Genomic DNA, 24,142 nt, shown 5'->3' on the forward strand with positions numbered 1-24,142 from the left:
GTCGGACATGACTGAGGCGACTTAGCAGCAGCATAGGGGAGCATAAATATTTATAAACGTTATACCCTCTTGTGGACTGAACCATTTATCATTACGTCTTAGTCTCTTATACCAGATAATTTACACCTTTTTAACAAAGACTGTCATATAAGTATAGCTACCTCCAGTTTCTTTTGGGATCCACGTGCATGAAACATCTTTTTCCATCTTTTTGTTTTCAGTTTGTGTATTCTTCCATCTAGAAGGGAGTCTCTTGTAGGCAGTGTATACATGTTTTTTTTTTTAAATTCATTATTCAACTATTCCATTCAACTATTTTGTCTTTTGAATTGCAAATTTAGTCTATTTACATTTAAAGATACATTGGTAGGTATGTACCTATTGCCATTTGCTAATGTTTTCTGACTTTTGTAGTTCCTCTGTTCCTTTTTCTGCTCCTGCTCTCTTCCTTTGTGATTTGATGGCTTTCTTAAATGATATATTCTTTTATTTTTTGTGACTATATTTTTCCTTTCTGGTTACTATGAAGCTAACATATTATAGAGTATATCCCTAACAGTCTATTTTAGATCGATAAAAAACTTGTTTGTTCGAAATTTGAGCTATTCTAAAGCTCAAAATTTTTAGTCTTACCCCTTTCGCCATGTTTTATGATTTTAATGTCACATTTTGTGTCTTTCTATCTTGTGTATCCTTAATTCCTGTAATCACAGTTAACTTTGCCACATTTGTATCCTTACCTTCATACTAGCGTTATAAGTGACTAACCCACTACATATGCTATATGTTTCCCTTTCCATTGAGGCTGATGTTTTCTTGTTACTTATTAGTGCCCTTTCTCTTCAGCTTAAAAAAAGTCCCTTTAACATTTCTTGTAAGGCCAGTTTAGTAGTGATGAACTCCTTTGACGTTTGCTTATCTGAAAAACTTCTCTCTCCTTCAATTCTGAATGATAACTTTTCTGGGTAGAATAGCTTCTGGTGGAAAGTTTTTTTTTTTTTTTTTCTTTCAGCATTTCAAATATACTGTGCTTCTCTCTTCTAGCCTACCCATTCTGCTGAAAAAAATTTGCTTATAGTCTAATGGGGGTTCCCTGTACCTAACAAGTTGTTTTTCTCGTGTTGCTTTTGAAATTCTCTCCTTGTCTTCAACTTTTGACATTTTAATTATGTGTTTAACTCTAATGTCTCCTTAGGGCTTATTTTTACACTCTGGGCTTTCTGGAATTAGATTTCCATTTCCTCTCACAGGTTAGGAAGCTTTTAGCCATTGTTTCTTCAAATAGGTTTTCTGCTTCTATCTCCTTTCCTGTGGTCCCTGTGATCTGAATGTTAGTGTGTTTGATGTTTTCCCACAAGCCCCTTAGGCCGTCTTCACTTGTTTTTCTTCCTGGGGGGGGGGGGGGGGGACGGGGATGGGAGCAGGGCTGCTCTAGTTGGACAAGTTGGGTGAGTTCCTTGTCTTTGAGTTGACTGACACTTTCTTCTGCTCCATCTAGTCTGCTCTTGAAACCCACTAGTGTATTTTTCAGTTCAACAATTGTTTTCTTCAGCTCTGTGACTTTTATGGTACTTTTTTTTATATTTTCAAACTCTTTGTTGAAGTTCTCACTGTATTTACCCATTTTTCACCCTAGTTTTGTGGTTAGGGTGAACTCTTTTTCAGGTAAATAACAGCACTATTTCACTGAGGTTTTCCTCCCACCCCACTGTACCCTGAAGAGTTTGTCTTTAATCTGGAACACATTTCTTCATTTTGCATAACTCTCTGTTGGTTTCCATGCTTTAGATGAAACAGCCATCTCCCCCAGTCTTGAAAGAGTGGCTCATGTAGAAGTGAACCTTGTATTTCAACCCTGTCTCAGTTCTGTTATCACCCAAACCTTTGTGCTTGTCCAAGCAGCCTATTATATTTTTAAAAGCTCCCAGTGGTTGAGGATATGCCAAGACCTGTCAGTGTCCCTAAGGAGATTTCTCAGCATCTAGGTTCATATTGTTATCTTTTTTAAATTAATTTATTTATTTTAATTGGAGGCTAATTACAATATTGTAGTGGCTTTTGCCATACATTGACATGAATCAGCCATGGGTATACATGTGTTAAAAGCTGCTGCAAGAGAACTTGACTTCCAGCATACACAGATATATATAGTCTTATGGGACTGAAAGTGTAAGCTCCACTGGCCAGGTGATGGGGTAGTATTCATTGAACAGCAGTTGCCCCAGGGATCGAACCTGGGTCTCCCTCATTGTAGGCAGACGCTGTACTGTCTGAGCCAGCAGGGAGGTCCTATTGAAGCTCTAGATGAGAGTATAAGCTCTTTCCTGGGAGATACTGGAGCAATGCAGAGGGACTGTCCAAAGACAGCATCCACACCCTACGTTCCTTGAGAAAAGTCTTGTAGTCCACTAGATATGTGCCAAACCTGGAGCCTGCCCCTCAAGCCAGAGTTCCAGTACAAACAGAAAACCAAAGGGATGTGCCACAGCTTGCTGTCTGCACAGTGCCCTAGGGGTGGTAGCCTGCCAAGAACTAGGTATCTGATTGCCACAGTCCCATGGTACACAGGAATGCAAGCTCCCTAACCACCCAAGTCAGGCAATCAAGGGGCATCCCTGGCATGGCCACTGCAAAAACTAGGACACTAGACATAAAAATCAGGGAGCCAGCTGCATGTAAAGTTCTAATCCAGAAAACATGTGCTCTGGAGCACAGCAGAGGGAGGGTGCAAGTTTAGTGCCTACCCTCTGAAGTCTCTGTAAAGTCTCTAGAATATTACAGTCAGTCTTTATTTTTTTTTAACATAAATTTATTTAATTGGAGGCTAATTACTTTACAATATTGTATTGGTTCTGCCATACATTAACAGTCAGTCTTTAGATGCAAATTTAATTAGAAGTCTACCAGTCAGGCTATAGTCATGATGATTAGCTAAAAGGCCACCTTCACAGAAATACCAAGCTTCTGTGTTTTTTACCTCCTCCTGAGCCCTAGGAGGAGGTGATAGCTGTTTAAAAATCTGAAGCATAAGGCCTCACTGTCACTGGCTTCCAGAGTTGGCTATGTAGTGATGTCTCCTAGTAGCAACTGAAAAAAATCAGGACCACAGAGAGGGCTGTGGACTCCTTGCTGATTATTACACCCCCTTGAGACCAAGAATTCAAACTCCCCTAGCCTCCAGACCAAGCAGTCAAAAGGCCTCCTCTGGGCAGCAGCCACAAAGACTAAGGCACCAAATGCATGTGAAAACTCCCTTCTAGGAGACACTGGTACTCTGGAGGATGGCAAAAGGACTGTGTGACAATGGTACCCGTGAGTCTCAGACCTGGAGAATGCTCCAGCAGGTTTCTAGATTTGTGTTTTAAGTGAGATGTCTGCTTTCAGGCCAATGCTTTAATATAAGCAGGTGAGTTTCCTTCTCTTTGAGTATGACCAGCTATCTCAGAGTTCTGGGATGTAAGCCGTGAGCCCCGTTAGTGTTTCAAGTTAGATGTTTGGGGGGCTCATCTCTCAGATACAGGTTCCAAAAGTTAAGGTGTCCAGTGTGGAGTCTGAACTCTTCGCTCCTTAGGGAGAGGCTCTAAGTATTAAGTCCAGTACTTTGGCCACCTCATGCAAAGAGTTGACTCATTGGAAAAGACTCTGATGCTGGGAGGGATTGGGGGCAGGAGGAGAAGGGGACGACAGAGGATGAGATGGCTGGATGGCATCACTGACTCAATGGACGTGAGTCTGAGTGAACTCCGGGAGTTGGTGATGGACAGGGAAGCCTGGCGTGCTGCGATTCATGGGGTCGCAAAGAGTCAGACACAACTGAGCGACTGAACTGAACTGATGGCAAGGTTATGTCTCAGTTCTTCCTACCTGCTTTGATGTAGTTTTCTCATTTGCGTGATATGTGGTTGTCACTCAGGCGGCCTTTAGGATTTTTTTAGAAGTAATTTTTCCATATGTAGCTGTAGACTGAATACATCTGTGGGAGGAGGTGAGTTCAGGATTTTCCTATATCACCATTTTTAACTGGAACCCTAAATTTTGTGGTTATTGACATTTCTTATCAAGAGGCTCCAGGTTTCATCAGATGTTTAGGGAGCTTTGAAGGATATGAACCAGTGAAGGAAAAGGATATTAGGTAAGAGCACTCCTCTTAGGTCAGGTAACTATGTCTACAGGCAGTTACTGTTGCTCCTGCTATGGCCAAAAATACCGAAGTCTCGCCAACCACATCTTTTTGAGCAGGTGATGCTAAAAAGTGTGAACTCAGAAGATAAAGAGTAAGGCTTTGAGGATCCAGTGCAACACTACTATTCACAAACACACAGGGTAGGGAAAATATAAAAATATCCCCTTGACACTGACAACTGAAAATCCTTTTTTTAGTTATTGTGATAAAATATACATAACAGTATTTTCAATTCAGTGGCATTAAGTACATTTGTGTGGTTGTTCAACTATCACCACTGTGCATCCTCAAAACCGTTTCATCATCCCAAGCTAAACTCTGTACCCATTAAACAATAATTCCCCATTTTCCCTTCCTCCCAGTCCCTGGTTGCCACTGTTCTCCTCTATTTCTATGAATTTGACTATACTTGTCAAATCATATAGTATCTGTCCCTTTGTGTCTGCCTTGTGTCATTTTTATTCACCTTTTCAAGATTCCTCTATGTTGCAGCATGTATCAGAATTCCATTCCTTTTTAAGGCTGAATAATAGTTCAGTGTTAAGTATACAGCACATCTTGTTTATGCATACATGTCATTGAATGAATGGATTTGGTTCCATCTTTTGGCTATTATGAATAACACTAGTTTGAATATGCATGTATAAATATGTATTCAAGTGTCTTCTTTCATTCTCTTGAGTATATACCCAGAAGTGGAATTGTTAAATCATATGGTACTTCTGTGTTTAAGTTTTGAGGAACTGCCATACTGTATTCTATAGCAGCTATATCATTTTACATTCTCACCAACAGTGCACAAAAGTTTCAGTTTTTCCACATTTTCAATGATTGTTATTTTCTGGGTTTTTAATAATAGACATCCTAGTGGATGTGAATTAGTATCTCATTGTGGTTTTGCTTTGCATTTCCCTAATTTCTAGGGATGTTGAATATAGTTTCATGTGTATGTTGGCCATTTATAGATCTTCTTTAGAGAAATGTCTGTTTAAGGCTTTGTGTTTTGTTGAATTGTACTTCTTGATGTTTTCTGAATATTAATCCTTTATCAGATTTTTCTCCTACTCTGTAGGTTGCCTTTTTACTCTGCTGATAGTGTCCTTTAATAAAGAAGAGCTTTAAGTTTTGATGATATCCAGTTTATCTAATTTTTGTTGTCTCCTATGCTTTCAGTGTCATATTCAAGAAATGATTGCCAAATCCAGTAACATGAAGCTCTTCCTCCTCTGTTTTCTTCAGTTTTACACTTAACTCTTACATTTAAAGTCTGTGATTCATTTTGAGTTCATTTTTATATAGTGTAAAGTAAGGCTCCAACTTCATTCTTTTTTATGTGGATATTCAGTTTTGTCAGAACCATTTGTCAAAAAGACTGTCCTTTCCCCATTGAAAGCTCTTGGCATACTTCATCTGACCATATATGCAAGAATTTGTTTCTAGGCTCTCTATTCCATTCCATTGGTCTATATATCTTTCTGCAAGCTAGAACTACACTGTGTTGACTACTCCAAATTTATAGTAAGTTTTGAAATTATGAAGTATAAAACCTCCAGCTTTGTTGTTTTTTTTTGCAGATTGTTCCAGCTATGTGACTAATTTCTTTTTCTAGTTTTCCATGTATAAGTCTTTCACTTCTTGATTTATTCTTAGGTATTTTATTCTTCTTAGTGCTATTATAAATGGGATTGTTCTCTTAATGTCCTTTTGAGATTGTTCATCAATCATGTATAGAAATGCACCTGGTTTTTAAATGTTGATTTTTGTATTTCAACTTTGAATTCATTTATTGGGATTTTAAGAGTTTTTATGTATCTTTGTAAACTGAACAGAGGTCATTTTGCTTCACCTTTCCAACTTGCATGGTTTTCTTTTTTCTTGCCTAATTGCTCTGAACTTCCAATAATATGTACAAGAATGCTAAATATTGCATTCTTGTTCATCTTAGGGGAAGAGTTTTTAGTCTTTAGTATTGAGGATGATGTTAGTTGTTAGGTCTTTATTATCTTAAGGTAGTTTCTTTCTACTCCTAGTTTTTTTTGTTTTATTATGAAAAGCTGTTGGATTTTGTCATGTGCTTTTTCTCTTCATTATGCTAATGCGGTATTATAGAACAGTGACTGATTTTCATATGTTGAATCATCCTTTCATTCCAAAAATAAATCCTATGACTTTGTGGCATATAATCCTTTTATTATGCTAAATTTGGTTAGCTAGTATTTTGCTCAGGATTTCATCATCAATAGTCAGAAGGGATATTGTTCTTTAGTTTTATTGTAGTCTTTTGGTATACTGGCCTCATAGAATGAATTAGGCAGTGTTAGTGTTCCTTGCCCTTCAGTTTTCTTGAAGAGTCTGACAAGAATTGGTATGAATTATTTTAATACCGGGTAGAATTACCAGTGAAGCTTTCTGGTACAGGGCTTCTCTTTGTTGGGAGGTCTTTAATTACTGATTCAATCTCTTTACTAGTCATACTTTTACTTCATGATTCACTCTTGGTGGGTTATATGTTTCTAGAAAATTCTCCACTACACCTAGGTTATCCAATTTGTTGGTGTACAGTTCATAGTACTCTTTTAATCTTTATTTCTATAAAATCAGTAGTAATGTTGTTACCACTTCCATTTCAGATTTTAATACTGAGTCCTCTTTTTTGTAGTCAGTGTAGCTAAAAGTTGTCTATTTTGTAGATCTTTAGAGAGAGCAAACATTTGACTTCACTGATTTTCTCTATTCCTTATCTCCATACTAGTCTTTATCATTTCCCTCCTTCTGCTAGCTTTGGATTTAGTTTGCCCTTCTTATTTTAGTTCCTTAAGGCCTAAGGTTAGGTTCTTTGAAATCTTCCTTTTTATTTTATATTGCAGAATAGTTGATTTACAATGTTATGTTAGTTCAGGTGTACAGAAAGTGATTCAGTTATATATATTTACAAACACACACACATCCACTCTTTTTCAAGTTCTTTTCCCATATAGGTTATTGCAGAATATCGAGTAGAGCTCCCTGCGCTATACAATAGGTCCTTGTTGCTTATCTATTTTATATATGGTCTGTATATGTTAATCCCAGTCTCCTAATTTATCTCCCCCACCTTTCCCCTTTGATACACATAAGTTTGCCTGTGAAGTCTATGAGGCTGTTTTGAAAATAAGTTCATTTTGTATCTTTTTTAGATTCCACAGCAAGCAATATCATAATATTTGTATTTCTGTCTCTGACTTACTTCATTTAGTATGATCATCTCTAGGTCCATTCATGTTGCCACAGATGATATTATTTCCTTCTTTTTAATCCATTCCTTTGTCAGTGGACATTCATCATGCTTCTATGTCTTGGCGACTGTAAGTACTGCTGCAGTGAACAATGGGATATATGTATTTTTTGAGCTATGGTTTTCTACAAATATATGGCCAGGTATGGGGTTACAGTGTAATATGGTGGTTCTACTTCTAGTTTTTTAAGAAATCCCCATACTATAGTGCTTGTACTAGTTTACATTCCCACCAACAGTATAGGAAGCTTTCTTTCTTCCACACCCTCTCCAGCATTTATTTTCTGTAGATTTTATGATGATAATCATTCTGCTAAAGTGACAGCTCATTGTAGATTTGCACTTCTGTAATAATTAGTAGTGTTGAGCATCTTTTCATGTGCTTTTTGGCCAGCTGTATTTCTTCTGTGGAGCAATGTCTAATTAGAGCTGTCAGTTTTTTGATTGAGTTGTTTATTTTTGTGTGTTTTGGAGATGAATCCCTTGCTGGATGCATTGTTTACAAATATTTCCTCTCATTCTATGGGTTGTGTTTTCATTTTGGCTATGGTTTTCTTTGCTGCACAAAAGCATTAATTAGTTCCCATTTATTGGGCTTCCCTGGTGGCTTTGATGGTAAAGAATTGCTACAATGTGGGAGACCTGGGTTTGATCCCTGGGTTGGGAAGATCCCCTGAAGAAGAGAATGGCTACTCACTCCAGTATTCTTGCCTGGAGAATCCCAATGGACAGAGTGGGCTACAGTCCATGGGGTCGCAAAGAAGTCGGACATGACTAAGCACAGCAGAGCACATTTTTATTTTCACTGAAGGTAGATCCAAAAAGATATTGCTGCAGTTTATGTTAGAGGAAAACATAGATGATTCTGCCTAAGAGTTTTATAGTATCCAAGCTTTTTTTTCACATGTAACTGTCCAGTACCATTTATAGAAGAGGCTGTCACTTCTCCATTGTATAATCTTGCCTCCTTTGTCATTGATTAATCAACCATAGGTGCATGGGTTTATTTCTGGGCTTTATATTCCATTGATCTATATTTGTTTTTGTACCAGTACCGTATTCTTTTGTACTGTGTACCTTTGTATTAATAGTATAATCTGAAAACAGGAAGCCTGATTCCTCCAACTCTTTTTTTCTTTCTAAAGACTACTTCAGCTATTCAGGGTCTTTTGTGTCTTTATGCAAATTTTAAGATTTTTTTGTTCTAGTTTTGTGAAAAAGGCCATTGCAATGTAATTTGATAGGGACTGCATTGAATCTTAGCAGCTTGCCTTGTAGATCTGCAAACAGTGACAATCTTACTTCTTTTCCTATTTGAATTCATTTCTTTTTCTTCTCTGAGTGCCATGGCTAGACTTCAAAAACCATGTTGAATAGAAGTGGCAAGAGAAGACATCCTTGCCTTCTTTGTGATCTTAAGGGAAATGTTTTCAGTTTTTTGAAACTGTCACTGTTTGTTTGCAGGTAACATACTATACATAGAAAATCCTAAAGATGTCACCAGAAAAGTACTAGAGCTAATTAATGAATTTAGTAAAGCTGCAGAATACAAAGTTCCTATACACTAACAACAAAAAAAATCAGAGAAATTAGGGAAACAATCCTATTCACCGTTGCAACTCAAAGAATAAAATACTTAGGAATAAACCTACCTAAAGAGACAAAAGACTTGTATGCAGGAAACTATAAAAAAGATGAAAACTGTAAGAAAAATGACACAGAGATATAGCATGTTCTTAGATGGAAAAATCAATATTATGAAAATGACTGTACTACCCGAAGCAATCTACAGATTCAATGTAACCCCTATCAAATTACCAATGGCACTTTTCACAGAACTAGAACAAAAAATTTTTTACAGTTTATATGGAAACAGAAAAGACCTCAAATAGTCAAAGCAGTCTTGAAAAACAGAGCTGGAGGAATCAAGCTCCCTGACTTCACACTATACTACAAAGCTACGGTAATTAAGATAGTATGGTACTGGCACAAAAACAGAAATGTAGATCAGTGGAACACGATAGAAAGCCCAAAGATAAACCCAAGCACCCAAGGGCACCTTACCTTTGACAAAGGAGGCAAGAATATACAATGGAGACAAGACAGCTTCTTCAATAAGTGGTGCTGGGAAAACCAGACAGCTACATGTGAAAAAATAAAATTAGAACACTTCCTAACACCATACAAAAGTAACTCAAAATGGCCTAAAGACCTAAATGTAGGCCAGAAACTATAAAACTCTTAGAGGAAAACATAGCTAGAATACTTTCTGACATAAATAATAGCAAGATTCTTTTTGACCACCTTCTAGAGTAATGAAAATAAAAACAAACAAATGAGACCTAATTAAACAAGACAAAAATAACCCTCAGAATGGGAGAAAATATTTGCAAATGAAGCAATTGATAAAGGATTAATGTCCAAAATATACAAACAGCTCATGCAGCTCAGAATCACAAAAACAAACAACCCGATCAAAAAATGGACAGAAGACCTGAATAGACATTTCTCCAAAGAAGACATCCAGATGGCCAACAAACGCAAGGAAAGATGGCCAGCATCGCTGGCTGATAGAGAAATGCGAATCTAAACAACGAGACCTCACCTCACACCGGGCAGAATGGCCATCATCAGAAAGTATGAACAGTAAGTGCTGGAGAAGCTGTGACAAAAAGGGAGCCTCTTGGTGGGAATGTAAATCGATACAACCTCTATGGAGAACAGCATGAAGGTTCCTTGCAAAACTAAAAATAAAACCATACAGCCCAGCAATCACACTCCGGGGCATACACTCCGAGAAAACCATAGTTTGAAGATGCATGCACCCCAGTGTTCACTGCAGCACTGTTCAAATAGCCAGGGCAGGGAAGCAACCCAGATGGCCGTCTACAGAGGACAGAGAAGATGTGGTACACATGCACAATGGGCCGTTGCTCAGCCGTCAATATTCGGAGTCCAGAACGTTACTCTAGAACAAAACTGGGTCATTCGTAGTGATGTGGATGGACCTAGAGTAAGTCAGAAAGAGAAAAACAAATATCATATATTAACGCATATATGGAATCTAGACACATGGTACTGATGAACCTATTTGCAGGGCAGGAATAGAGAAACGGACATTGTGGACACAGAGAGGGAAAGCAATGGTAAGATGAACTGGGACAGTAGGATTGACATATAAACACTACCATGTGTAAAACAGATAGCTAGTGAGAAGCTACTGTATCACCATGGAGCTCAGCTCAGGGCTCTGATGACCTAGAAGGGTGGGTGGGAGGGAGGGGATGTATGTGTATATATATATATATATATATGATTCACACTGTTATATAGCAGAAACTAACATGACATTGTAAAGCAATTATGAAAGAAGGTGAAAGTGAAGTCGCTCAGTCGTGTCCGACTCTTTGCGACCCCATGGACGGTAACCTACCAGGCTCCACGGTCTATGGGATTTTCCAGGCAAGAATACTGGAGTGGGCTGCCATTTCCTTCTCCAGGGGATCTTCCCAACCCAGGGATCGAACCAGGTCTCCTGCACTGCAGACAGACGCTTTACCGTCTGAGCCACTAGTGAAGCCAATTATACTCCAGTTGTAAAAAGTAATAAATAGATAACCAACAGGACCCACTGTATAGCACAGGGAACTCTGTTCAGTGCTCTGTAATAACCTAAACGGGAAAAGAATTTGAAAAAGGATAGATAAATGTATATGCATTGCTGAATCACTTTGCTGTACACCTGAAACACAACATTGTTAATCAGTCATATGAATGTGAAATATATAGTTGCTGCACAATATTATATAAAGTTACAGATGTATAATAGTGATTCACAACTTCCAAAGGCTATACTCCATTGATATTTATCACAAAACACTGGCTATATTCTCTGCATTATACAATCTAGTCTCATAGCTTATTTTGCATAATAGTTACTATCTCTAAATTCCCTACCATTTTGTCCCTTCCCCTTCACTCATCTGACTAGTAATCAGTAGTTTGCTCTGTAAATCTGTGAGTCTGTTTCTTTTTTGTTATATTCACTATTTTCTTATATTTTTCAGATTCCACATATGAGTGATATCATACAGTATTCATCTCTCTCTGACTTATTTCACTTAGCATAATACCCTCCAAGTCCATCTCTGTTGTTTTATTGCTTCAGATGATGTGTCTTGATGTGGATCTCTTTGGGTTCATTTGTGTGGGAATTTCTTCAATTTCAGGAATTTTTCAGCCATAATTTCACCAAATATATTTGTAACCCTTTCCTCTCTCTTCTCCTTCTGAAAACGAATGAAAATGAAAGTGTTAGTCACTCAGTCGTGTCTGACTCTTTGCAATCATGGACTGTAGCCCACCGGGTTTCTCTGTCCATGGAATTCTCCAGGCAAGAATACTAGAGTGGGTAGTCATTCCCTTCTGCAGGGATTGAACCTGGGTCTCCTACATTGCAGGCAGATTCTTTACCATCTGAGCCACCAGGAAAGCCCATATCCAATATAAATAAAAATTTTAATTAATTTTTAAAATAGATAAACAAGAAGGACCTATAGCAGGAGCTATATTCAATATCTTGTAACAACCTATGATGAAAATACGAAAGATATATATACAACACATATATGAATCATTTTGCTATATACCAGAAGCACAACACTGTAATTTTTAAATTATATTAAAAAGTGAGTCACTTGTAGATAGATTGCCAATCTGTGCCTTTTGATTGGAGACTTTTTTTCCTCCATTTAAAATAATTATTGATAAGGACGGACTCACTTTTGCCACTGTTATTTGGTTTAGGTGTCTTATAGCTTCTCCTGCTCATTACTTTCATTACTGCCTTTGTGTTTAGGTGATGTTTTTTACTCCTTTTTTTGTTGTTGGAATACAGTCTACAAATATTTAATTTGTGGTTGCTCTTGGACTTACATATAACATTCTAAAGTTATAACAATCTAGTTTTTATTTATAGCAACATCAAGCACACACAAACTATTCCTATAGAACCTTTCCCCTTTATGTTAATAATATAAAAGTTACATCTTTATACACTGTACATCAACTAACAGAGTTATAATCATTTTAATGCATTTTGTCATTTAAATCCTATAGAAAATAAAAAGTGTAGTTACATAACAAAAGTATAATACCAATTTTTATATTTCAGCATGTATTTATATTTGCTGGCCATGTCATATGGTTTAGAGCTATTATCTCACATCTTTTCATTTTAACCTAAGGGTCTCTCATGTATCTTACTGTCAAGTATAGTGGTTAATGAACTTCCTCTGATCTTATTTGGGAAAATCTTACGTTTATCCTCATTTTTAAATGACAGTTGCACTGGATATAGAATTCTAAGTACATTTTTTTTTTCTTTCAGCACTTTAAAGATATAACTCTATTACCTTCAGCCTGCAGGGCTTCTGCTGAGAAATCATCTGCTAAGCTTGTTGAGAGGATCTCTTATACCTGATGAGTCTATCTTGTCGATTTCAAAATTCTTTGTAAGACAATTTGATTATAATGTCTCAGGTTTGTAGTTTTCATCAAATTTGGGGATTTTTCAGCAATTATTTCTTCAAATGACTTCTCTGCCTCTTTCTCTCTCTCCTCCTTCTAGGACTCATAGAGTTAGATAGGTAAAATCTGTATACATTGGTCCCATTTTCTTCACTTTCTTTCTTTGAGCTCCTAAGACTCAGTAACATCAATTGAACTGTTTTCAGGCTTGCTAATTGTTTTTTCAGTCTCTTCAAACCTGCTGTAGAACTCTTCTCATGAAATTTTCAATTCAGATAAGTATTTTTTAGCTCCAAATCTATTTTTATAATTTCTGACTTTGTCAATATCCTCATTTTGTTCACATAACATTTTTCTGATTTCCTTTCTTTATTCATTTTTTGCTTTAGATCTCTGAACATGTTTATGACAGTTGTGTGAAAGTCTTTAATACATGTGATGCTGTGTTTCTTTAGGGCTGGCTCTGCCACTTTACTTTCTTCCTTGAATGGGCCATGATTTCCTATTTCTTTGATGTGCTTATGACTTATTACGGGAAACTGGGCATTGAGAAAAACAGACATCCCTCCCAGTCTTTGAATACACTTTCTCTGTGCCTGTGCATACCTTCACTGATTAGCTGGGTGTTCTCTGAACCTAGGGATCAGCCTGAGATGAAAATGTAAGGTCTTCTGAGGTCTTTTCTGAGCTTATGTCTTACCTGGGCCTGCTTCTGACTTTCAGAATTCCTCTTTATATACAGCTGCTCTTGAACGTCTTAATTTCCAAGATAGTCTCACCTCAGGTTGTCCTCAGGGTCTTAGGTAGCCTATTGCATGTCTCCATCTGTGATCTCTTGCCCCAGGAGTCCACAGTCCCCTTGCAGCTTTCACATGTAGAGGATGGCACTTGACACCTGAATTAGAAGAGACAGACCAGTCCTTCAGGTAGCTCTGATAGGTTAGAACATTGCACACTGCAACTAGGATCTTCTCTGCTCCCTAGAGATGGTGGAAGAAAAATGGGCTGCTGCCACTATGTCTAGACCAAAACTGCCTTGCTGGGGTTTGGGCACTGGAAAAAATAGACATCCCTCCCAGTCTTTGAATCCACTTTCTCTGTGCCTGTCTATGCACACCTTCACTGATTTCACTGGGTGTTCTCTCAAAACTCCACAATTTTTCCTAGTGTTTTGAAGATGGATTTTTCTTTATTGGGTATTTCTAAGTTGCTATAGGCCTTTAACTTTTGTAGAATTCCTGTAAGATTAGTTTAGCCAGTTTCTGGCAGCTTTTTGATGTTTGTGTACAAATGAGGACTTAGAGCTACCCACCCTGCCATTTTGCTGACATCCTCACAATCAGGAATTCTTGAAGGAGTGTGTCTGTCTAAGAGCCCTATTTCCTCCTCTCTTGTTTGTATCTCAGTTCATTGCTGGTTTGACTTCAGTGCCAACTGCCACATTCAAAGAGCCCTTTCCAGGATCACCAGTGCAGCCTATAAGTTCCACTGGGTCCTGGCCACTTCTTTGTTCTTTTTGATGCATTTTGATTTTGATACCACTGACCCCCTTTCCTTTCTGGAAACTCCTTTATTGGTCTCTGCTAAATCACTTCAGTCGTGTCCAACTCTGTGTGACCCCATAGACGGCAGCCCACCAGGCTCCCTTGTCCCTGGGATTCTCCAGGCAAGAACATTGGAGTGGGGTGCCATTGCCTTCTCCATATTGGTCTCTGTGAATACATTTTCTATGTTCTGTTTTTCTCCTCTTCCCGCAGTTTAATTAGTGTCCCTTGAGGTTCTGCCCTAAGCCTTTTCTCCATCTCATGCTTTCTCTCCCCTTAGGTTATACTACTTGTGACTCCTAGGCACCACCTGTGTACTGATGACTTTCAAATGGATAGCGTTCAGTACAGCTCAAGTTTTAAGTCACAGATCTATATACCCACCTGCTTAATGAACATACATATTTGCATACATCACAAACATCTCATACAAAACATCTTCAAAACAAACTCTTACCTAGTTTTTCAGTCCTTAAACCTGAGACTCAGCTGGCTCCCTGTTACTCCTGAGAGTCAAGGAGTGCTACTCCTGAAGCCATGTGACTCATACTTCCATAGAATCACCTCCATTTCCATTGCCTTCATTTTGCTCAGCACAATTTGTTACCTAGATTTCTTTCTCCAGACTTTCCAACTCAATTACTATACTGCTGACAGAATAATCTTTTTAAAGAGTAACTCTGATCATGACACTCCCACTTAAAAACCATTTTAGGTGCCTCCCTTCCCCCACCCCAACAAAGCAGCATTCATAAGAAGCTCCAAACTCCTCAGACAGCAGACAGTATTTCTCACGGTGTGGCACGTGTTTTACAGCCACGTTTATAATTCCACCTCTCATATAATTCTCCTGTAAACATTCCAGGGCTGTTTTTGCCATCATTCCTTCACACATGCTTTTATGGAACACATTCCCTACCCACGACAGGTGCCTCATAAATGTGTTGGATAAAAAGAGTAAAGTTGAATTATACATGAAGCCAGGTTGTTAGAACTGAGAAGGTGGTCTTAGTTCTACTTCGACTAAAACCAGCATGGTTTTCACAGACTTCAAAGAGATAGGAAAATGAAGGAATAGATCTTTGCGTGACACCATTTCAAAAGAATTTTCTTGTCAGAAACTTACCATTTTCATTCTTACAGGAGAGAAATGTGGAGGTTTGGTGGGAATCTATGGTTTGACGCCAATCCAAACAATATCACCAACGCAAAATTACTAAAAAGATTTTCAGATCAAGCAGGTCCCTATTCTTTGTAATGCCCTAAGCCTCGTTACTGTTTAACATGAGGTTCATGGACCAATAATATCGGCATCACCTGAGAGCTTTTAGAAGTTCAGCATGGGTGAATAAAAAGATGTGTGAACCGAATGAGAAATTCAACAAAATGATAGAAAATACAAGAAGGTACCAAATAGACGTCACAGAGCTGAAGAACACATTAACTGAAAATTATATTAGAGCTGTTCAGCAACAGACTAGATCAAGCAAAGAAAGGGTCAGTAAATGTGAAGTCAGGGCAGTAGAGCTCATCCAATCAGAGCCGGAAAGAAAGTTAAGCTAGATTAAAGGGCTTGCATTATATAGGTCCCAGAAAAAAAGGAGCAGAAATCCTGTTTTAAGATATAATACTGAAAATTTTCTAAACCTGGGGAGAGAAACAAACATCCAGGCTCAGGAAACCCACGGAGTTCTAAGTAAAATGAAGGCAAAGCAATCAGAAATAGTTCCACAAATATATGGTCAATTAATTTACAACAGTGGAGCCAAGAACATACAATGGGGAAAGGAAAACCTCCTCAATAAATGTAGTTTGGCAAATTGGACCACTACCTTATACCATACACAAAAATTAACTAAAAATGGAGCAAAGACTTGAATGTAAGGCCTGAAACCGTAAAGTTCCTAGAAGAAAACGTAGGTGGTACTCTTCTTGACATCAGTGTTGGTATTGATTTTTTTAAAATCTGACACCAAAATCAAAAGTAACAAAAGTGAAAGTGAAATTACGTCATACTTAAAGTTTCTGCACAGGAAAGGAAAATCAATGAAATGAGAAGATAACCTACTAAGGGAGAAAATAGTTGCACATCATATATCCAATAGGGTTTAATATCCAAAATATATAAAGAACTGATATAATTCAATAGCAAAAAAATTTTTTTCAGTTTTAAATAAGCAGAAGATTTGAATGTACATTTTTTCAAAGACATATACATGGCCAAAAGGTACATTAAAAGGTGCTCAACATCAGTTGTCAGAGAAATACTAATCAGAAACACATTGAGATACAGCTGCATACCTGTCAAAATGGTTATTATTAAAAAGCCAAGAAGTAACAAGTGTTGGTGAGGATGTGGAAAAAAGGGAGGCCTCCTACACTGTTGGTGAGAATGTAAATTGGGGCAGCCACTATGAAAAACAATATGAAGATTCCTCACAAAGTTAAAACTACCATGGGATTCAGCAATTCCACTCCTGGGTATTTACATAAAGAAAATGAAAATGCTAAGTTGAAAATGTATCTCCACCTTATGTTTTACTGCAGCATAATTTACAACAGCCAATATATAGAAACAACCTCCACGCATCCATTGTTGGCTGAATGGATAAAGACAACGTAGTGTGTATATATATGTGTGTGTATGTGTGTACACACACACATCTTCTTTACACACACACACAATGGAATTTTATTCAGCTATAAAAAAGACTAAAATCTTGCCATTTGCAACAATATGGATGGACCTCAGGGCATGCTAAGCTAAATAAGTCATACAGAGAAAGATTGGAGTAGGAAATGGCAACCCACTCCAGTATTCTTGCCTGGAAGATCCCATGGACAGAGGAGCCTGGTGGGCTACAGTCCATGGAGTCACAAAAATTACATGATGGCGCACGCACACACACACAGAAAGATAAATACCATATAATCTCTCTTATATGTGGAATATAGGTTTGTTTTTTTTTAAAGCAAGCTCACAGATACAGAGAACAGATTGGTGGTTGCCAGAGGCAGGGGGTGGAGTGTGGAAATAATAGGTGAGGAGGTCAAAGACTAAAAAGAAAAAATAAAATTTAAAATAAAACAGGGTTTCCGCTTGTAATTTTAAGGGTTAACAGCTCCCCTGTGAATCCCTAGGAGTCCAGATACTTTCAAGATAAGAGCCTTCGTTCTAAAATGACCTCCAAGGCGTATCTGTCCCCTTACCCTACTCAAATAGCAGATGTTGGCTAAGGGCCTGCCTGCTGCTTTCTCATTGTACAGACATCACTGTTGGTGGGAATATTTACCATGATAGGCTGGCTCTGCCAACCCTGGGAAAAGCTTAACCATCTCCATGAGTGTGGACTAACTATACACACTTAAGTCTACTTTTGTTCAGCCACCTTTGGTTTATCCTGGAGGAAATGAAACCAGAGAAAGGAAAGAAATGATCATTACTTTAATGAATTCAGCAAGAATAAACCAGATTACCCTCTGGACTGAAGGAGGGAAGGGGGTCTTGTTTAGAGGTCTTCAGCTCTCAAGTTTACCACCACATCCCTAGTACATTGTGCCAAGTCAGCTGGCATATGGTTCATCTGGGAGGCAGCTGACATCTCTGACCACCTCCACACTACCATTAGCCATTTGCTCAGTGGTAAAGAATCCATCTGCCAATGCAAGAGACAAAGGTTCAATCCCTAGGTTGGGAAGATTTCCTGGAGGAGGAAATGGCAACTCACTCCAGAATTCTGGCTTGGGAAATCCAATGGACCGAGGATCTTGGTGGGCTACAGTCCATGGGGTCACAAAAGAGGCAGACATGACTTAGCAACTAAACAGCAACAACAATGTGAGAATGCTCACAGGATTCAGCAGAGCTAACCATCCCATTGTGGCACTAGGAAAAGGAAACGTGATGGATAACCTTTAAATTGGCCTAGAGAGAGGCAAAATCAGTGATCTGACCACCTCGAACAAGCCCCTGCACAGGGATCTTTTGCCCCACGCAGCCTGGGCATGGCGGCCTGTCCCATGGCTGGCTAACATGTATGTCACCTTTTTCTGCTTCCCAGTGCAATGGGCCTTGCATCGGGCCTCGCCTTTCTGTGCAGCACAGACAAGTCTTCTGCCAGACGCTGGATGGCATCACCTTACCATCAGAGCAGTGCAGCGCCCTTCCGAGGTAAGAGAAAGCCACAGACCACCCCTTCCCCAGCCCTGTGTCAACAGCGTGGAAAGAGGACGGTGAGTGAACCTGTCTCCTCCAACCTCCCAGAGCGGTCAGACGCTCCTCCCTTTCACCTCCACCCTCTCCAGACCACTGGACTCCTAAAGGCAGACAGCTCGGGGTGGCCTCACGCTTACTGAATGGATCAGGCTCGGCTTTCCTTGCTCAGAGATGGGAGCACAGAGGATGCTGTTCTTCTGAGGAGAATAGCTGGCACAAGAGACTGGCTCTGGCCCCAGGGTGGACAGGAGGTCAGGTCCACAAAGGGGGCACCAGAGCCCAAGGCTCCACCAGCCTCTCCCTCTTGCCCACTTCCCTTTAGAAGTTACACTGAGCCCCTTGTCTCCGGGTCTCCGCCTACCATTCCTACCCAGCCCCCAGCCCCTCTCCTCCCTTCCCTGGGGGTGAGGGCTCATCACCCCCGCCCCTAAGGTCCCAGGCCCTGAGTACAGCTCTGCCAGCCGCCAGCCTGGTGAAGCCCATTCTCAGATCATGCAGGGACAGAGACGCTGTAGAGATGAGCAGACAGCAGCCCAGTTAGAGGAAGGGGTCTTCTGAGACCCTGCAGCCATTCAGAAAAAGAGATCAGAACCCAGGGCTGGCAGCACTGGGAGTTCTTGATGGACGCCTGACAGTCTTAGGTTTACAGCAGTGTGTTCACATCTGCCTCCCCTGATCCGGCCCCCAGAGGCGCAGACCCTAACCCTGCCACTCCCACTCCCCTGGCACAGGCCTGTGAGCACCCAGAACTGCTGGTCAGAAGCCTGCAACGTGTACTGGAGGGTCAGCCTGTGGACTCTCTGCACGGCGACCTGCGGCAACTACGGTTTCCAGTCCCGGCGCGTGGAGTGCGTGCACGCCCGCACCAACAAGGCAGTGCCCGACCACCTGTGCTCCTGGGGACCTCGGCCAGCCAACTGGCAGCGCTGCAACATCACCCCCTGCGAAAACAGTATGTTCCAACCCCACAGAGCCACCTGCAATCTCCCCACCAGGCCTCGGGTGCAGCGGGCAGTCCCAGGGACCGAGCCTGAACACAGGGTCGTAGTCCCACCTTCCCAGGGATCCTAAGCCAGGGCCGGAGTCAGGTGTTTTCAGAAGGGTGCATGCAGGCAAACAAAGGTGTGTGCGAGGAGGTGTATACATGTGTCTAGGCCACAGAGGATGGCTGGATGTGGCCCAAGGGCTCCATCCTGGCCCCTGAGAGAGCCAGGTGCATTTGGCTAAGTGCTGGATGAAATCATCCTCCGGCTCACCTACAGTAGTTTGGCTGCGGTACTCCCCTGGTGGCTTAGATAGTAAAGAGTCTGCCTGCAATGCTGGAGACCTGGTTCCATCCCTGGGTCAGAAAGATCCCCTGAAGAAGGGAATGGCAACCCACTCCAGTCTTGTTGCCTGGAAAGTTCCATGGAAAGAGGAGCCTGGGGCCTGGTAGGCTACAGTCCATGGGGTCACAAAGAGTTGGACACGACTGAGTGACTAACACAGACACTCAGAGAGGACAGCTAAACAGTGGCTCTTGGGGAGAAAGCACTGTTTATACCTGAGCAGCAAACAGCTGCTCCCGCTCAGCCAATACTGCAGCCCTCGCGGTCTGCTGCCCACAGAACGAGGACCTGCCGACTACGCCCTCCCTCCTGATACTCATGAGTCTGATACTCATTCCCTCCCTCAAGTCTAGAGCCTCCTCCTCAGCCCAGCACCACATTTGTATCCCAGTTGGGTGGGGACCTATTTTTTTCTTCCTTTGGACCCAAAATACATCAGAGATGCTTCCTCCCAGGGACAGAGACAAAGCATGAGGCAAAGAATAGGAAAATTTTAAGGCTTGCTGTGCAGTTTCTCCTTAGTCAGGGCCTCACTGAGTCTCAGATTCCCCATGCTGAAGGGAGATCTCTAGACAGACAGTCCCATTGCTTCTTCTACACAGCAGGTTATTGCCTGACCCATCTTTGCCAGCTCCCACACTCAGGACCACTGTTTTCCATGAAAATAGTTCAGACTTACTGTGTTAACTGCTGATGTGCGCAGCCCCAATCCACATCAGTAGTGAAGAACCATGTAGCCTGTGCTGGTACTGAACTAGGACGCCACAGTGTAGGGAAAGAGTAGAGAGGCTGGCGGGGCATTACAGCAACCAAAGCTTCACAGGCAAGGGAAGAGTCACACTTCAGGCCTGCCACCACACGCAGGCCTCACTTGCATGCCCCGCCCACCCCGAAGTGGAGCAGGACTTAGTCCTTCTGGGAACCATCTCAAGGAGGAAGAGCTTCAGATACTCAAATGCCATGGGGAAAGGGCACCTTGCCTAGGAGGTGAGGCAGTCCCGACCACCCTCAGGAAGGAAGGGGGCCATCAGAAAGGCCCAGAGCCCCAGCATTCAGCGCCCAGCTGCAGCCTGGGGAGCAGGTGGCCAAGCTCCACCAGAGCAAGGCTAGTTCAGAGGTGCCGGACAGTGGTGGCCCTTCCAGCACAAGGGTCTGACCCCAGAAGGCACCTGGTGGCCACGGCCACGACTGAGTCTGTTTCACATCTCCTTTCTGTCCCCTTTCCCAGCGGAATGCAGAGATACCACCAGGTACTGCGAGAAGGTGAAACAGCTGAAACTCTGCCAACTCAACCAGTTCAAATCTCGCTGCTGTGGAACCTGTGCCAAAGCATGAAGACAGGGTGAGGCGAGAACACTACCCTGGCCGCACAGAGGACTCATGCAACCAGCTTGGACAGAACTTAAGCTTTCTTCGTTTTATTTATTTATTTGCCCCTCCCCACCCCTACACACACACACCCTCTTCGACCTCCTTCCTTGCCCCCTCCCCAGATGTGAGGCCCCCAGCATGTCTGCTCTCAGTTGGCTGGAGGACAGAATGAGGGGACAGGACAAGGATGGAGGTCTGAGGAGGCTGCAGAGCAGAACGGGCCAGACAGCAGAGCCCCCTGGCCAGCCAGCTCCCTCCCAACTTTGGTCCCAGAGAGACCCAGGAAGAGGCCCACGTAGCCCTTGGGAGGGCAGGGAGCCAGAGCCAACAGCAGATGAGAGAGAGGGGCAGAAGGGCAGGCGCCTGAGAGTTTGTAAAGCATTAGTATTGACTCTGGACAACCAAGGCGTCTCTCCTGGCCAGGGATGGTCAAGACCGGGAAGGGGAAACACCAGCCATGCTAAAGACCCAGCCCAGAACTCAGCTCTTCGGGGTGGTGGTGAGGGTCAGAGCAACAAGAACTCAAAACACTGTAGGGTAAAGGGAAACCAATCCAAGTAGCTGAAGTGCACGGTGATGCAGAAAATGCAGTAGGGAGGGCAGGGACAGAAGCACAAAGAAAGCGGTGTGTGTTCCTGAGAGAAGGGGACAGCAGGGAATAAGCAGGCAGCTGGTGAGGGTCTGAACCCCAAGCGCACATGCCTGGTGGACCTCTGTGGGGTCAGGGGAGGCTATGAGGCCCAGAGCTCTCTGCCCTCGGGCCCAGGCCGCATGCAGGGGCCATGCCCTCCCCAGGGTGGAGAGGAGCCCCTGAGGCGGCTCAGTGAACTTTCTACCCACACCCCCAGGGCAAAGCTGGTGAGACAGCAGGGTCTAGCTGTGCAGTCATGCCACCCCTGGCGTCTCTAAATCAAGAGTCCCCCAGCCCAGAACCAACTGCTGACACAGGCCAAGGTGTTTTGATCATGAATAGACTGGGTTTCCTACCTGTAAGGTTTTTAATGCTTCACTGAAGGGCCAGGGACTAGGGTCAACTTGTCAAAAACCAAGCCATTAATCACCCTGTCAGAGCATCCATTAGATCAGAGCAGCCACTTCCTTCCAGAGCTGACCAGGTAATGGGTGGGACCGCAGCCCCGTGACAGCTGCCCCTGTATTCAGACAAGAGGTGTGGGTAGGGCCAAGGGGCACAGCAGCAAAGCCGAATACCCTCCATACAGGGAAATATGATACACTCTAGCAGAATTAATATACCTCGGCTTTGCTAATTCAGTGTGGGCAAAGCAGCCTAGTCACGCCATCAGCTATGGTAGAGAGGCTGTAGCAAGTCAAGTGGCAAAACTGAAAATCTGGGACATTTTGGCAAATTGCTCGTTCAGCAGAGTGGTTGTGGGCGAGTGATTTTGGGCTGCCCCCCACCACAATGGCCACCATTTAGCAGCAGCTAGAGCAGAGCAGGGTGGTCAGAGTCACTCACCCCCCACACAGACTGCCCCGCGCCACATATTCAGACTCGCAAAATGTCACTCACCTCAGAGGCCACCACTGACATCAGGGCTGCGTTTTCCAGCCAGCCAGGAAACAAAAGTTGGGGTAGGGGGAAGGCAATGTGCTTTGTGTCCTGCCCAGGTGAGCTGTGGGCAGTTAAGGTGATTTCCTCACAATAGTAATGGGCTCTGAGAAATCATGTTACTAAAAAATCAGTGTAATTTTTATTTAAAATAAAAGAGAATGTTTTCTATGTCTGTATATCTTTTGTGAATATTTATTAGGATTTCTTGTATAAAAAAAGTGCAATATGAATAATTGTACATTGTCTTCCAGAAAAAAAAAATAAAGTATTTGGGGGACTTTTTATTAACTTCCTGCAGCTGTGTTCCTGTAAACTCAGCAGCGATTGTTGTATTGTTCCTATTTTTAGAAGCAGCTGATGTTTAACTCTGGATCCACCCACTGTGTACAGAATACATTGTAGTAGTGGCACGGGATGATGGGGCAATAAGAGGGGACTCGTTTGTGACACAACAGTCATGCACGGAATGCGGAAGACAGGTTCCATGCTGGTACTAATGCGGTTGGTTCTTTCTAGTTCAATCGCTCTGGAAAGCCAGTGGCCAATATTTACAGTTCCTGAACAGCGGAGGTCCTCTAGCTTGTGCACGTGTCAGGCTGTAGCGGGTGAAGACGGCTTTCAGAGCGAGCCCAGAGGACCGAGGTTTGGGGTGGGAAGCAGCGTGCTCCTTGCATGAGATGAATGTACATTTACTGTTTGTCCTGTGAATCGTGACTCGGCAGCACCACAAGATTATTAGGGCTGCTGAAGAATGTGGGAGGAGGCACCGCCTCCTCTAAAACACAAAACTGTATTTATATTTTTTGTGTGTACAGATAATACAGCTTATTTATTTAAATCTTGTCGTCCGAGTCTCTATTAAGCTCAGCCTTCCTATCTTGTTTTGGGCAGGAGGGGAGGGGGGTGAGGCTGGTTCCCAGCCACTAATGTGAGTTTGGCCAAAATGGAAGAATTGCAGTTCTCAGCTTTGCCTAGAAAGCTTGGGGGCCCATGCCTGAAGAGTCAGTCCTGTAAGTGAACCCAAAGGAGCTAAATATCCACAAATTGAGACGAATGCTGCCTTTCACAATCAGCTCATTTACAGCCCTGTGGATAGGTATACCCTCAGAGAGATTTAGGATTTT

The 24,142-nt window shown here is 41.9% G+C and overlaps 1 protein-coding gene across 4 annotated transcripts in view; it reads left to right on the top strand.

Annotated features, from left to right (window-relative positions):
• ADAMTSL1 (ADAMTS like 1) overlaps positions 1–23,856 on the top strand; it is a 1,118,714-nt gene extending 1,094,858 nt beyond the window's left edge. For all 4 annotated transcript variants that reach the window (XM_042244881.1, XM_042244882.1, XM_004004390.5 and 1 more), the window contains 3 exons: positions 18,592–18,701; positions 19,478–19,698; positions 21,303–23,856. In XM_042244881.1, the coding sequence (XP_042100815.1) occupies positions 18,592–18,701; positions 19,478–19,698; positions 21,303–21,409 (438 nt within the window). In that variant the 3' untranslated portion in view covers positions 21,410–23,856. The remainder of the gene's footprint in view (positions 1–18,591; positions 18,702–19,477; positions 19,699–21,302) is intronic.
• Positions 23,857–24,142: the final 286 nt, after the last annotated feature.

The sequence above is a fragment of the Ovis aries genome, chromosome 2 (assembly GCF_016772045.2).
Source record: "Ovis aries strain OAR_USU_Benz2616 breed Rambouillet chromosome 2, ARS-UI_Ramb_v3.0, whole genome shotgun sequence".
Taxonomy (NCBI): domain Eukaryota; kingdom Metazoa; phylum Chordata; class Mammalia; order Artiodactyla; family Bovidae; genus Ovis; species Ovis aries.